This window comes from Pantherophis guttatus, chromosome 4, assembly GCF_059756535.1.
Source record: "Pantherophis guttatus breed Tessera chromosome 4, ASM5975653v1, whole genome shotgun sequence".
NCBI classification, from domain to species: Eukaryota; Metazoa; Chordata; class Lepidosauria; order Squamata; family Colubridae; genus Pantherophis; species Pantherophis guttatus.
Genome location: NC_142066.1, coordinates 18,000,605 through 18,014,166, shown reverse-complemented (window position 1 = coordinate 18,014,166; position 13,562 = coordinate 18,000,605). Strand labels below are relative to the sequence as shown.

Sequence of the window (13,562 nt, the reverse complement as noted above, 5' to 3'; positions counted from 1 at the left end):
TTTGGTGATAAATGAATCTCCCTACCTGCCCTCTCCCTCCCTCTTTTTCCATCCCTCCCTCTCTTTCTTTCTCTCCTCTTTTTATATGTGTATGTAAAAATAGATGCTGATATGCAATCCTGATTTTTTAAAATTATTTTGTATGAAAAAGTTTTTTTGCAAAGTAAAAGCAATATAAATTTAAAGATGAAAGATAAAGTAATACAAAAATGATAAATAAACAGGAATGAAATGAGAGAAAAGAGACAACAATTTAAAAAAAAAACCTTATATAAGTGGTTTTCAATCTTCCTTACAGCAGTTATAAATGTTGCATATATTTTGTCCTCTGTCTCACTAAGATGACATCAATATTCAATCATAGTCTGTCAAAGTAACTAGAACTGAAAATGACAATAAAGAAGATTCTGTCAAATACCTTATTTTGAGATAATGGCACAGTAAACCCCTGCAATAGGAATTATCTAATTATCTAAATTCTGCTTCATTAATATGGGAAGTCTTAATTCCATGAGATGTAAACTCATGCAAATGCTTGGAAAAGCTGATCAATCACTGGTAAGAAAGATCAGTTTTGCTAATGCAGCTGTTATCCCCTCTTTATGTGCTTTAAAATGACATATCTACTCATTCCATTTCTTCAAGACCTATTCATTCAGAGGATCATGGGGAAATACTGCATCTTTTTAGTCCATGAAGGCTTCCTCAATACGAACATGAAATATAACTGGATTCAAAATTTGAAATATCAATTGCAACTTAATTTTTAATTTGGAGCTACAGTGTTGAAAGATAGTGAAAGTCACTATCAACATTCTATCTGAAAATATATATATATATATATTTATTTCTTCATTATTTCTAGATCATATATGGGTTTGTTCCAGAAACAGATGTCAAAAATCAGAATGCTTTCTACCAACAGATTTTCCCAAATGCAGAACATCAGTACCTGGGTATAATCAAATTATTGCTTCATTTCAAATGGACATGGATTGGTGCATATACTGTAAATAATGAGAATGGGCAGAGGTTTGTGCAAAATGTAGTTCCCATGTTTGCCAAGAGAGGCATCTGCTTTGCCTTTATTGAAAAATTTCCCAAAAGTTCTTATTCCAATAGTCTGGTTGAATCGCTGGAAGAAGGAAGTAAAGTATATTATGAAGTTATGAGAAGCACTGTTAATGTTGTGGTTCTTCATGGTGAAACTGATCACATAATACTTCTACGAATACTTTCCAACAGGTTGAAAGATGAGAACGTACCGCTATGGAACAAAGATAAAGTCTGGATTATGACAGCCCAAATGGATTTCACATCAGTTCCCTTTATAAGAAATATTGACCTAGTCTTTCTCCATGGCGCTTTATCCTTTGCAATTCATTCAGAGAAGATTTTAGGATTCCAGAAATTTCTTCAGTCAAAAGACCCTACTTTGGAAAAAGAAGGTGGCCTTTTCAGAGTCTTCTGGAAAAATGCATTTGAATGTTCATTCCGCATCAACAGGGTTGAAGAGGAAGATGAGGTCCTCTGCAATGGACAGGAGAAACTGGAGACCCTTCCTACATCTGTGTTTGAAATGCAGATGACTGGCCACAGCTATAGCATCTATAACGCAGCCCATGTGGTGGCACATGCTTTGCATGACTTCCATTCATCTGTAAGAAAGTACAGAGCAGGTGACCAGGAAACCAAACTGAACTTTCTGAAGCAACCATTATGGAAGGTAATGTCCTAGCCTACACTAGGGTGAGTTCACCATATCTGTAGTGATAGTTGGTGGGAGCCCTGTTGTGAAAGTATGCTACATATAATTTTCTTTTTTAGAATTTAATCTTATATGGCTGTTCCTTCCATCGTTGTATCCGATAAGAATTTTAAAATATAATTTCAATATATTATTATCAGTGGTGGGATTCAACCAGTGTAACAACCGGTTCGCTGAGCGGGCGCCAAACACGTGTTCCGCACAGGCTCAGTGCATTTCAAAACAGCTCTAAAACTTACCTTCTACTGCAGCTCCGACGAGTAAAATATCTAAGGCATGGCAATTCGCTCTGCCGCACCTATCAGCTGGGCTTCAAACAAAGGAAATATAGGTCAGTATAGCACAGGGGTGGGCAGGTGGGCCCACCTGATCATTGGAGTGAACTAGCTCACTCTCAGCTGATCGTCAGAGCTATTGGTTCACCTGAACCAGTCCAAATAGGCTGAATCCCACCCCTGATTATCATGTTGCTTTTTCCACCTTTCAGTAGAATGAGAGGTATCATCAGCCAGGTCTCTACTGATGTTATCTCTGGTAAATTCAGACTCAAGTATTATGGAATTTGGAAGGGGACCAGGAACCCTATAGATTAGTCTTAAATCTCATAAGGGTTCATATGGTGCCATTTTTTTCATTCCATCATCTGAAAAGGAGAATTAAGTAGTATAAAGTTACAGAGTGGTCTAAAGTTAAATCTATGTATTCCTCACTGGGGGAAGAGTGGTTGTGCTTCTTTTTGTAAATACATGATCTCTCTCAAATCTCTTTCCCAGAGAAATGCAGACGGGGGGGGGGAGAGAAGAAATGCAGAGAGAGTGGGGGAAGAAGAAGAAATGCAGAGAGAGGTGGGGAAGAAGAAGAAGAAGAAGAAGAAGAAGAAGAAGAAGAAGAAGAAGAAGAAGAAGAAGAAGAAGAAGAAGAAGAAGAAGAAGAAGAAGAAGAAGAAGAAATAATAATAATATAATTCACACAACATATCCTCCAGGCAAAGATATCAACTTCATACTAATTTAAAAAATGATTATGTGAAAACATCTCAGATACGACTCTCATCACACAGATTTTGTCCTTGGAAAAATTGTCTTGGTTACTTTAAAGACGTGGGAATAGACACATCTATTCTGTCCACACAAAAGTGAAAGATTATTTCTGAATTACAGGTTCATGAGGCAAAAAGAAACTCTTATGACTCCTTGATATTTTTTTTACTATTGTTTTTAAACTGTGGTCAGTTAATAGGCCCTTATTTTCTAGGGATTATTTTTAAATGGAAAAAGCAGGAATCACAAAGTAGTAATAGATAATGTGCTGTGAAGCAACAGAATAGAACTGTTCACTTTGCTGAGTAATCAGAACTGAGTTTCTTTTGAAAGGCTAATATGAAAATCTTATTTTTGTAATTAGAATTTTTTTTTTTGTAATTAGAACTACCATTTTTGCAATTTCTATCACTTCACCATCATAGAATTGTTCTGTTTGATATCTTTATCCTGTTTAAAATAGATTGAAATTCATACATTTTATTATCTATTTTCTGTTGAGTGGTGTGGTGGCCTAGAGGTGGAGCTCTCTCCTCACATTCAGGGTGCTGTAAGTTCGATCCTAGGTAGAGGCAGATATTTCTCTCTCTGGGCATGATGAGAATATATCTGCTGCATATAACTCTGCATTGGTGACAGGAAGGGCATCCAGCCAGTAATCACTCAGCTCCATTCAATTGCCTAGTCTGCACCTTGCAAGGGATTATGGGGTCATTAAAATATGTTGATTATCTATTTTCTGTTATTTCTTTGTATTTCCTTTAAATGTTTTATTCCATATTTTGTTTTCTGGATGCATAATAATCATGATAATGGTCTATTGGGCAATGGTAAGTATTAATTAATGACACTATAATATCACCAACTGTCCTACATAAACCATTTGAAAAGTTTGTTATTTATACCTTTCCAAGTATTCTTCATTCTGATAAATAATTTTTGACTTTTCTTCTTTTCCAATTTAGCTCAACCATTTTGTGAGAAGTGTCTCATTTAACAACAGTGCGGGGGAAAAAGTTTCTTTCAACCAAAATGGAGAGTTAGAAACTGGATTTGATATTATGAATTGGATCACCTTTTCAAATCTGTCTTTCCTGAGAATCAGAGTTGGGAAGACAGACCCTATTGGTTCCGAAGGGAAAATGCTAACCATTGATGATGCTATTGTATGGCCACATAACTTTCATCAGGTATCCTTGATTCATCTTTTGTTGCCTATGTTCAATCATCATTTCACTATTTTGAAAACTATCTTGGAAGCCAGGTTGACATTCAGAAACAGAGTGCTACACTTGTCCCTGAATATTGGCATAGCTAATCATTTCCATTAGAGATCCAATGGGGGGATACTAGGATTAATAAATGTGTCAAGAGGGGTATTAGAGATATCAGGAAACAACATAGTTTTGTTGACTCAGATCTCAAAATGAAAGGTTTCCCTTCATTTAAAACATTTTAAATGAAGAAAGCCACATCAAAATGCAAAACGAAAGATGTGTCAATGAACAGTTGGCCAATCTGACTTCTTATGAAGTAATCTTTGGGTGAGGGAGATTAATATTTTGATCTATCTACCATTTGAGACAAAAACACTCATCTCCCCTTTACAAGTCTTCATCAATATTTCTGTTTTTTCTTTCTTTTTCCTGCCTGTTGCTACTATTGCAAGCTCTGTCCTATTGAAACAAGTTTGCCAAATATTATATTGGAACTAACTCAGTGGTGGGATTCAGCTGGTTCTGTCCAGTTTGGGTGAACCGATAGCGCCAACTGTGGTAGGCCCCGCCCACCTGCCATGATGTAATGATGTCCTATCTAGCCACATTTTGTAGGCTGTGAGCACGCGCGGAAGGCCAAGCATGCGTGGAAGGTGGCGCTTGCGAGCGAAGCTAGTGCACTCACGCACCCACATGCTCACATTTGCGAACTGGTAGGGAAGGTAAGTGAATCCCACCTCTGAACTAACTGTCCAAAAAGGGATTTTCACAGAAAATACCAATGAAGGAAGAAAAAAAACTTCAGCCAGTTTGCACTGAATAGAAAAAGGAGTAACATCTCAAAGGCATCAATGGAAATTAGAATTATTATTTTTAAAACCTATATGATTTTTATTAAAATATTCAGAATGAAAGATGAAATAATATAAAGATAGGATTGAAGAAAAGCAAAAGACTAATGTGACATGAAAAAGTTAAAAAAATGTAAAAAGAAATAGGAAAAGAAAAAAAGAAAAATATGTAAAGAAGTGACCTTATATTTTTACCACAGTTACATATATATATATATATATATTTCCCCTCATGAAAATTATATTATTTTGCATTAAAGGTCTGAGTTTATTGTTGAGATTCACATAATAACAGAGTTGGAAGGGACCTTGGAAGTCTTCTAGTCCAACCCCCTGCCCAGGCCACCAACGCGACCAATGCCGTTTCCATGCTGTACCCCTGCCTGAAGCCCAACTGGTATGGGTCTAAATATGTAGCTTCATCCAGGTACCGGGGAAGTTGTCGTGCCGCCACACTCTCAACAACCTTCGCCACAAAGCGAAGGTTGGAGACCGGACGATAATTAGCTAAAATAGCCAGGTCCAGGGATGGCTTCTTTCTTTCTTTTTTTTTTATATTGAAAAGTTTTTATTTTTTTATAAACAAACATACATACAATATATAATCAATCAATCAGTGTATCATCTGAATACATCTTTTTTCCTCTTACTCCTCTAATATTACTCCTTCCCAGAGCAAAAACAGGGTATAACATTTAACAAGGAAAAGCTAAAATATACTAATCTACTACAAAGTTTAAAATTCCCTCACACTCTTTAACTCCTCTTTTACAAATTCATGAATCTCCCTTTTGTAAATTCTCAAAATCAATTGGGTTAAATTCTTTCTTCCTGAATATAAAAGCCTTTTTCTTGGTATATAATCCAGTAACTTTACCAGTATTACAAGCATTAACAAACACTGATAAGTTTCATTTTCATCCCTCAAACACCTTTCTTTTTCAACATAGCTCCCTAATAAGATTCTAAATTAAACATTTATCTTCTTTATTCCTTCATAAACCAATTATCAATTTCTAACTATTCAGCATTAAAAATTCTAAATGAAACATTTTAAAACTTTAAACATTTTATCACCTATACCTTTTAAAATAATATAATCTTATATTAAACATTTTAAAAACCTCTTAATGCATCAATAAGACCTTCTTAAATATAATTTCCAAAACCTTCAGGAAACTATCCATTAAATTTTTAATTAACCATTTCTATATTTTTTCCAGTCCTTCTTCCTCAATCAACATTGCTCCCTAATAAAGTTCTAAATTAGACATTTATCCTCTTTAATCCTTCATAAAATTAAACATTTTAAACATTTTATTTAAAAATTTTGATTTATATGCTGCCCTTCTCCGGAGACTCAGGGCGGCTTACAATGCGTTAAGCAATAGCCTTCATACTTTTGTATATTTATACAAAGTCAGCTTATTTCCCCCACAAACTGGGTCCTCATTTAACCTACCTTAGAAAGGATGGAAGGCTGAGTCAACCTTGACCCTGGTAAGTTTCAAACCTGCAGTAATTGCAGGCAGCTGTGTTAATAACAGGGTGCTTTAAACCACTGTACTACCAAGGCTCTTTTTATCTCATATACCTTCTTAAAATACTATAATCTTATATTAAACATTTTAAAAATCTCTTAATACATCAATAAGACATTAAGTCATTTCTCAAAATATAAATTTCAAGCCCTTCAGAAAAATATCCCTCAAATTTTTAATTAGCCATTTTAATACCTCGATCTTAAAAAGCTATCATTTTTACCTCAATAACTCTTAAAAAGCTATCATTTTTATATCCAAAACCAATTGTAATAACACACAGTTTGGATTTGAGGTTGATGTCTCTTTGAAAGTTTTTGTAAAGTTATTTTCAATAATACTTTCTACTTCAGCATTGCTCCGCCCCCTGCTTTTATTTTTTGAAAATTTTTGGATGTAGATTTGAGACTGATGCATCTTTGAAGATCGCTCTCTCCTAAAAGTTATCTCCTTCATTTTGAAACCTCCATTTCGATTCTTCCTGCTTATATAATCACTCACTTCCTCTCTTAAAAGTTGATTCTGTCTGTAAAACCAAGAATTGTCACGATAAAGTTTATCAGTCTGCAGGAAAGAGTCTATTTGCTGCTTTTCAATTAACTGCGTAGAAGCCTCTGCCAAAACTTCTGTTTTCAATGTGGTAACTTCCATTGTGTCCCTGACAGACTCTTTTCCCTGCTCCAAAGATAAGTTAATTTGATTTCCTTCCTCTTTTCCAGCCAGCAAATCATTTTTGTTCTCCAGATTATAATTTTGAAAAGTCCTTTCAATTGATTCCAGTATAGCAGAAGTATAGAAATTTAAAAGTTCTTGTAAAACCTCTACAGTCACAACTTGTGAATTTGCTGGCTCATATAGTAATGATTCTCCATCCTTGATGTCAGCCAAATTTCAATTCCCAGTTTAAGTTTGTTCAGCTATCAGGTCAATAAATCCAATATTTTTTCACTCAATTTAGAGGTATAAAGTAGTTGTCAATACCATAGTCTTTTTCATTTCACTAGCACTTTAAATCTTTTTCTTGCTGCGTAATCCGGTAGCTTTTACAATGTTGCAGCTTTAACGATCACTTTCACTTGTAAGTTTTGTTTTAAACGCCCTTAAGCGCCATCTTTTTTCCTTTTTCTTTTAAACGGAGTTAAAGTTTAATACTTGCATTTTTTGTTCTCCTGATTTGCTCTGCCAGCATCCAGGTTCGAATTTTAGTCCTTAAAATTGTGCTGCTGGTGTGGTTGCAACCCCTTGTTCTGCTTAAAGCAGAATCATCCCGGATCCAGAGCACTGAAGAGCTTTCAGGGAGCTCTCACCCTGCAAACCCCAGGCTTAAAAAAAAAAAGCCTGGGGGTCTAGGGGAGCGCTACACAGACCCTTCTGCTCTTCTCTCCCCCTTTTTCCCTGGGCGAGAGTTTCGAGCTGCTAGAACAGCTGATTTTCGCTGTTCTAGCAGCAAAGTTGGGGATGGGGGGCACCGTATTACGGTGGTTCTCCTCCTTTCTCTCCGACCGGTCGCAGTTTGTGTTGGCAGGGGGGCAGAGGTCGACCTCAAGGCCTCTTATATGTGGAGTGCCTCAGGGGTCGGTCCTCTCGCCCCTCCTGTTCAACATTTATGTGAAGCCGCTGGGCGAGATCATCCGTGGCTTTGGGGTGAGATACCACCAGTACGCTGATGACACCCAGCTGTACATCTCCACCCCAGGCCACCCCAACGATGCCCTTGAAGTGATGTCCCAGTGCCTGGAGGCTGTGCGGATCTGGATGGGGAGGAAGAGGCTCAGGCATAACCCTTCCAAGACTGAGTGGCTGTGGCTCCCGGCATCCCGATATAGTCAGTTGACTCCATCACTGACTATTGGGGGCGAGTCGTTGGCCTCCACAGAGAGGGCTCGCAATCTGGGAGTCCTCCTGGATAGGCAGCTGTCCTTGGAGGAACATCTGACGGCCGTAACCAGGGGGACCTTTTGTCAGGTTTGCCTGATCCGCCAGTTGCAGCCCTTTCTTGATTGGGATTCCCTGTGCACAGTCACTCATGCCCTCGTCACCTCTCGCCTTGACTACTGCAACGCTCTCTACATGGGGCTCCCCTTGAGGAGCACCCGGAGGCTCCAACTGGTCCAGAATGCAGCAGCGCGGGTAGTGACGGGAGCAGCCTGGCGCTCCCATGTAACACCGCTCCTGCGCGAGCTGCACTGGCTCCCAGTGGTCTTCCAGGTGCGCTTCAAGGTGTTGGTTATCACCTTTAAAGCACTCCGTGGCATAGGGCCTAGCTATCTTCGAGACTGCCTGCTGCTACCGACGACCCGTGCGCTCCCACAGAGAGGGCCTCCTCGGGGTGCCATCAGCCAAACAGTGCAGGCTGGTGACCCCCAGGGGGAGGGCCTTCTCTGTGGGGGCACCTACCCTCTGGAATCAATTGCCTCCAGAGATAACGAGAATCCAAGACCTCGGTGCCTTCCGCCGTGCCCTTAAAACCTTCCTTTTCCAGCAAGCCGGGCTGGCCTAATTTTTTTAAGTGTTTTTAAGTGTTTTGTTTATTGTTTTTAATTAATGGGGCCAAATTTATATATGTATATTTTAACTGTATTTTAATATTTGTATTTGATGTTTTTACTTGGCTGTTCACTGCCCTGAGTCCTCAGGGAGAAGGGCGGTATACAAATTCAAAATAAAATAAAAAAAAAAACGGAATCGTGGGGCTGGAGCTCCTAAAGGAGCGTCCATTCGGGAAATGCAGAGCCACCGGAAGTCAGGGATGGTTTCTTGAGAAGGGGCCTCACCACCGCCTCTTTCAAAGTGGCGGGAAAGGCCCCTCACTCAAAGAAGCATTTGTAATCCCCTGGAGCCAGCCTCGTGTAACCTCCTGGGAGGCCAGTACCAACCAGGAGGGACATGGGTCCAATAAACATGTGGCAGCACTAATCCTGCCCAGAATCCTGTCCACATCCTCGGGAGTCACAGGATTAAACCCTTCCCAGATAACATTCTCAAGACCTGCCCCGGTCTCCTCCCCTGGACTCACCCAGTCGGAGTCCAGGCCTTCCCAAATCTGAGCGACTTCATTATGCAGGAATTGTACAAAATCCTCAGCTTGACCCTTGACCCATAGTTTTGTTGACTCAGATCTCAAAATGAAAGGTTTCCCTTCATTTAAAACATTTTAAATGAAGAAAGCCACATCAAAATGCAAAACGAAAGATGTGTCAATGAACAGTTGGCCAATCTGACTTCTTATGAAGTAATCTTTGGGTGAGGGAGATTAATATTTTGATCTATCTACCCTTTGAGACAAAAACACTCATCTCCTCTTTACAAGTCTTCATCAATATTTCTGTTTTTTCTTTCTTTTTCCTGCCTGTTGCTACTATTGCAAGCTCTGTCCTATTGAAACAAGTTTGCCAAATATTATATTGGAACTAACTCAGTGGTGGGATTCAGCTGGTTCTGTCCAGTTTGGGTGAACCGATAGCGCCAACTGTGGTAGGCCCCGCCCACCTGCCATGATGTAATGATGTCCTATCTAGCCACATTTTGTAGGCTGTGAGCACGCGCGGAAGGCCAAGCATGCGTGGAAGGTGGCGCTTGCGAGCGAAGCTAGTGCACTCACGCACCCACATGCTCACATTTGCGAACTGGTAGGGAAGGTAAGTGAATCCCACCTCTGAACTAACTGTCCAAAAAGGGATTTTCACAGAAAATACCAATGAAGGAAGAAAAAAAACTTCAGCCAGTTTGCACTGAATAGAAAAAGGAGTAACATCTCAAAGGCATCAATGGAAATTAGAATTATTATTTTTAAAACCTATATGATTTTTATTAAAATATTCAGAATGAAAGATGAAATAATATAAAGATAGGATTGAAGAAAAGCAAAAGACTAATGTGACATGAAAAAGTTAAAAAAATGTAAAAAGAAATAGGAAAAGAAAAAAGAAAAATATGTAAAGAAGTGACCTTATATTTTTACCACAGTTACATATATATATATATATATATATATATATATATATATATATATATATATATATATATATATATATTTCCCCTCATGAAAATTATATTATTTTGCATTAAAGGTCTGAGTTTATTGTTGAGATTCACATAATAACAGAGTTGGAAGGGACCTTGGAGGTCTTCTAGTCCAACTCCCTGCCCAGGCAGGAAACCCTACACCACTTCAGATAAATGGTTATCCAACATCTTCTTAAAAATTTCCAGTGTTGGAACATTCACAACTTCTAGAGGCATACGTACAATATATAATCAATCAATCAGTGTATCATCTGAATACATCTTTTTTCCTCTTACTCCTCCAATATTTATCATATCTTAATATTATCATTTCATTTGTTGTAACATTTTCCCCACATTTACTTTTATATTTTTACCTTTATCTATTCAACAATTTTATCCCAACCCAACCCTCCCCCCCTCCCCACCCAGTCGGAGTTGAGCGACTTTATTATGCAGGAATTGTACAAAATCCTCAGCTCGACCCTACAAGGGATCTTCCTGCACTTCCCCCGAAGAAGGGAGTGGTAACCCTAAACAGAGCGGCTGGGCAATTCTCTGCAGATGCGATAAGAGCAGAAAAATAGTTAGATTTTGCCGCTTTTATCACCACCAGGTGATAGGTCTTGATATACACCCTCACCAGTGTTTGGTCAGAATCGGATTGACTAGTCCTCCAAATGCTCTCTAGGCGTCTTTTCCGATGCTTCAGCTCTCTCAGCTCCTCGGAGAACCATGGTGCTAATTGAGATCGGCATCGGGTCAGAGGCCGCAAAGGCATGACGCGGTCCAAGGCCCCGGCAGCCGCACTATCCCAGGTGGCCACCAGGTCTTCTCTTGGCATTTAGTTATGCCGGCCACATGACCATGGAGATGTCTTCAGACAGTGCTGGCTCTTCGGCTTTGAAACGGAGATGAGAGTCAGGAACAACTAGCACATATGTGTGAGGGGAACGTTTACCTTTTTAATATATTGGTACCAGATACAAACTTCTCCAAAGCAAATCATTCTATTTTATCTTTTATGAGCAGGTCCAGCCACTTTCTCTGTGTAATGGGAAGTGCCATTTAGGTTACAGTAAGAGCAAGATAGAAGGGAAGGCATTTTGTTGCTATAATTGTCATAAATGTCCACAAGGCAAAATCTCCAACCAGGAGGGTAAGATATAATTTCTTTTCTTTTTTTTACTTAAAATATATTTAATTCAATCTGTGAGTAAAGAATGTGCCTGAAGAATGTTTAGAAAATTGTGCAAAAGATTAAGTAGTCGACATAGCAAATTGAACATGGATACAAACAAATAAATTGCCAAGATTTTTATTACAAGTAGTACATCAGTGGTGGGATTCTACCAGTTTGGACCAGTTCAGGCAAAACGTTAGCTCCGACTATCAGCCATGAGCGAACCAGTTTGCTCCGATTTTGAAGTGGGCCCGCCTGCCTGTCCCTGCATTATACTCACCTATATTTCCGTTTCCAAAGCCCAGCTGATCGGTGCGACAGAGTGGATTGTTGTGCCTCAGCTGTTTTTCTTGCTGGCAGCAATGAGGAAGGTAAGTTTTCTCCAAACTGTGCATGCGCGCATAGCGCACGTCTGGTATGCATGAGAGAGCAGTGAGAGAATGCACGCAAAGCATGCACTCAGCAAATCAGTTGTTAAACTGGTAGGATCCTATCCCTGTAGTACATCCCTGAACAAATACTTTTGCAATGCTGAAGTTATGGCAACTATACGAATGCATTTGATTTTCAGATATTAAAAGCTTTTTTTGAACATTGTATTATTGAATTCTGATTATTTTTATGTAATTTATAGAGTACTATTTTATTTTCTAGACTTGGATGACTGTTTTCAGTGTGCAGAAGATCAGTACCCCAGTGACAAGCAAGATATATGTCTCCCCAAAGTTATAACATTCTTGAAGTATGAAGAAACCTTGGGAACCATTTTCACCAGTTCAGCTCTTTTCTTTTCTTTGGTTACAGTTGGTGTCTTCTGGATCTTTATTAAGCATCAGGACACTCCCATTGTCAAAGCCAACAACAGGGATCTCACATACACTCTCCTTATGGTTCTTTTGTTATCATTTCTTTGTGTTTTTCTATTCATTGGGCAACCCAACAAAGTGACCTGTGTTTTTCGCCAAACTGCCTTTGGCATCATCTTCTCAGTGGCCATTTCTTGTATTTTGTCGAAAACCTTCATTGTGGTTCTAGCTTTCATAGCCACTAAACCAGGGTCCATGATGACCAAATGGATGGGGAAAAAATTAGCCATGTTCATAGTGTTAGGCTGCTCATTTATTCAAGAAATTATTTGTGCTATATGGCTGACAAGCTCTCCCCCATTCCCAGATGCTGACATGAATTCAATGGAGCAAGAAATAATTCTGGTGTGTAACGAGGGCTCAAACTCCTTTTTCTACTGTGTCTTGGGCCTTTTGGGCTTCCTTGCTTTAGTTAGTTTCACGGTGGCTTTCCTAGCAAGGAAATTGCCCGATGCCTTTAATGAAGCCAAATTTATAACCTTCAGCATGTTGGTCTTCTGCAGTGTGTGGTTGTCCTTTGTTCCAACATATCTGAGCACAAAAGGAAAATATATGGTTGCTGTAGAGATCTTCTCCATTATAGCTTCTAGTGCTGGGTTACTGATTTGCATATTTTTTCCCAAATGTTATATCATAGTTTTGAGGCCTGATATGAACAACAAAGATCAGCTAAGAAGACAAAATAACAGAATTGCATAAAAGAGCATAAAGAGAAGCAATAGGCTATGTTACCTTTGGGAAAGTAGAAATACTCAATGACATAATTTAATATCACTTATCAAGAGGTAATCTCTTAGGAATTCTCCAGAATTATTTTCTTATGAGTTATAAGAAAAAAATATATGGCAATTCTTGTACAATTACTTTAATTGTGTTCAATTGAATATAAACTTTAGAAAGCTTTTCAGATATTTTACTACTTTTTGATATATATATATATTGTTCTTTTATTCGTAGGATTATATGTGCAATACTTTTCTAGTCAGGGTTTTTCCTACGTAAATCAAGATATTTGTATTGCCATAGTTGGGTGACATCTCAAATCACCACTTTCAGGCTTTATCAGACATTTTGTGTTGTCTGCTGTGAGA

At 38.6% G+C, this 13,562-nt stretch overlaps 1 protein-coding gene across 1 annotated transcript; it reads left to right on the top strand.

Moving 5' to 3' along the window:
• The first annotated feature begins 1,054 nt into the window (after positions 1–1,054).
• LOC132710348 (vomeronasal type-2 receptor 26-like) lies at positions 1,055–13,170 on the top strand. Its single transcript, XM_087893414.1, has 3 exons — positions 1,055–1,726; positions 11,455–11,581; positions 12,260–13,170. The coding sequence occupies exons 1-3, from the start codon at positions 1,055–1,057 to the stop codon at positions 13,168–13,170; spliced, it is 1,710 nt and encodes a 569-aa protein (XP_087749540.1).
• The last annotated feature ends 392 nt before the right edge of the window (positions 13,171–13,562 follow it).

Bases quoted from the DNA above. Each gene is read 5' to 3' on its own strand.
- LOC132710348 (XM_087893414.1), top strand. From the start codon at position 1,055: ATGTTTGCCAAGAGAGGCATCTGCTTTGCCTTTATTGAAAAATTTCCC. The intron at 1,727-11,454 runs GTAATGTCCTAG...TTTTATGAGCAG, and splicing joins TGAAGCAACCATTATGGAAG to GTCCAGCCACTTTCTCTGTG. The intron at 11,582-12,259 runs GTAAGATATAAT...TTTATTTTCTAG, and splicing joins CAAAATCTCCAACCAGGAGG to ACTTGGATGACTGTTTTCAG.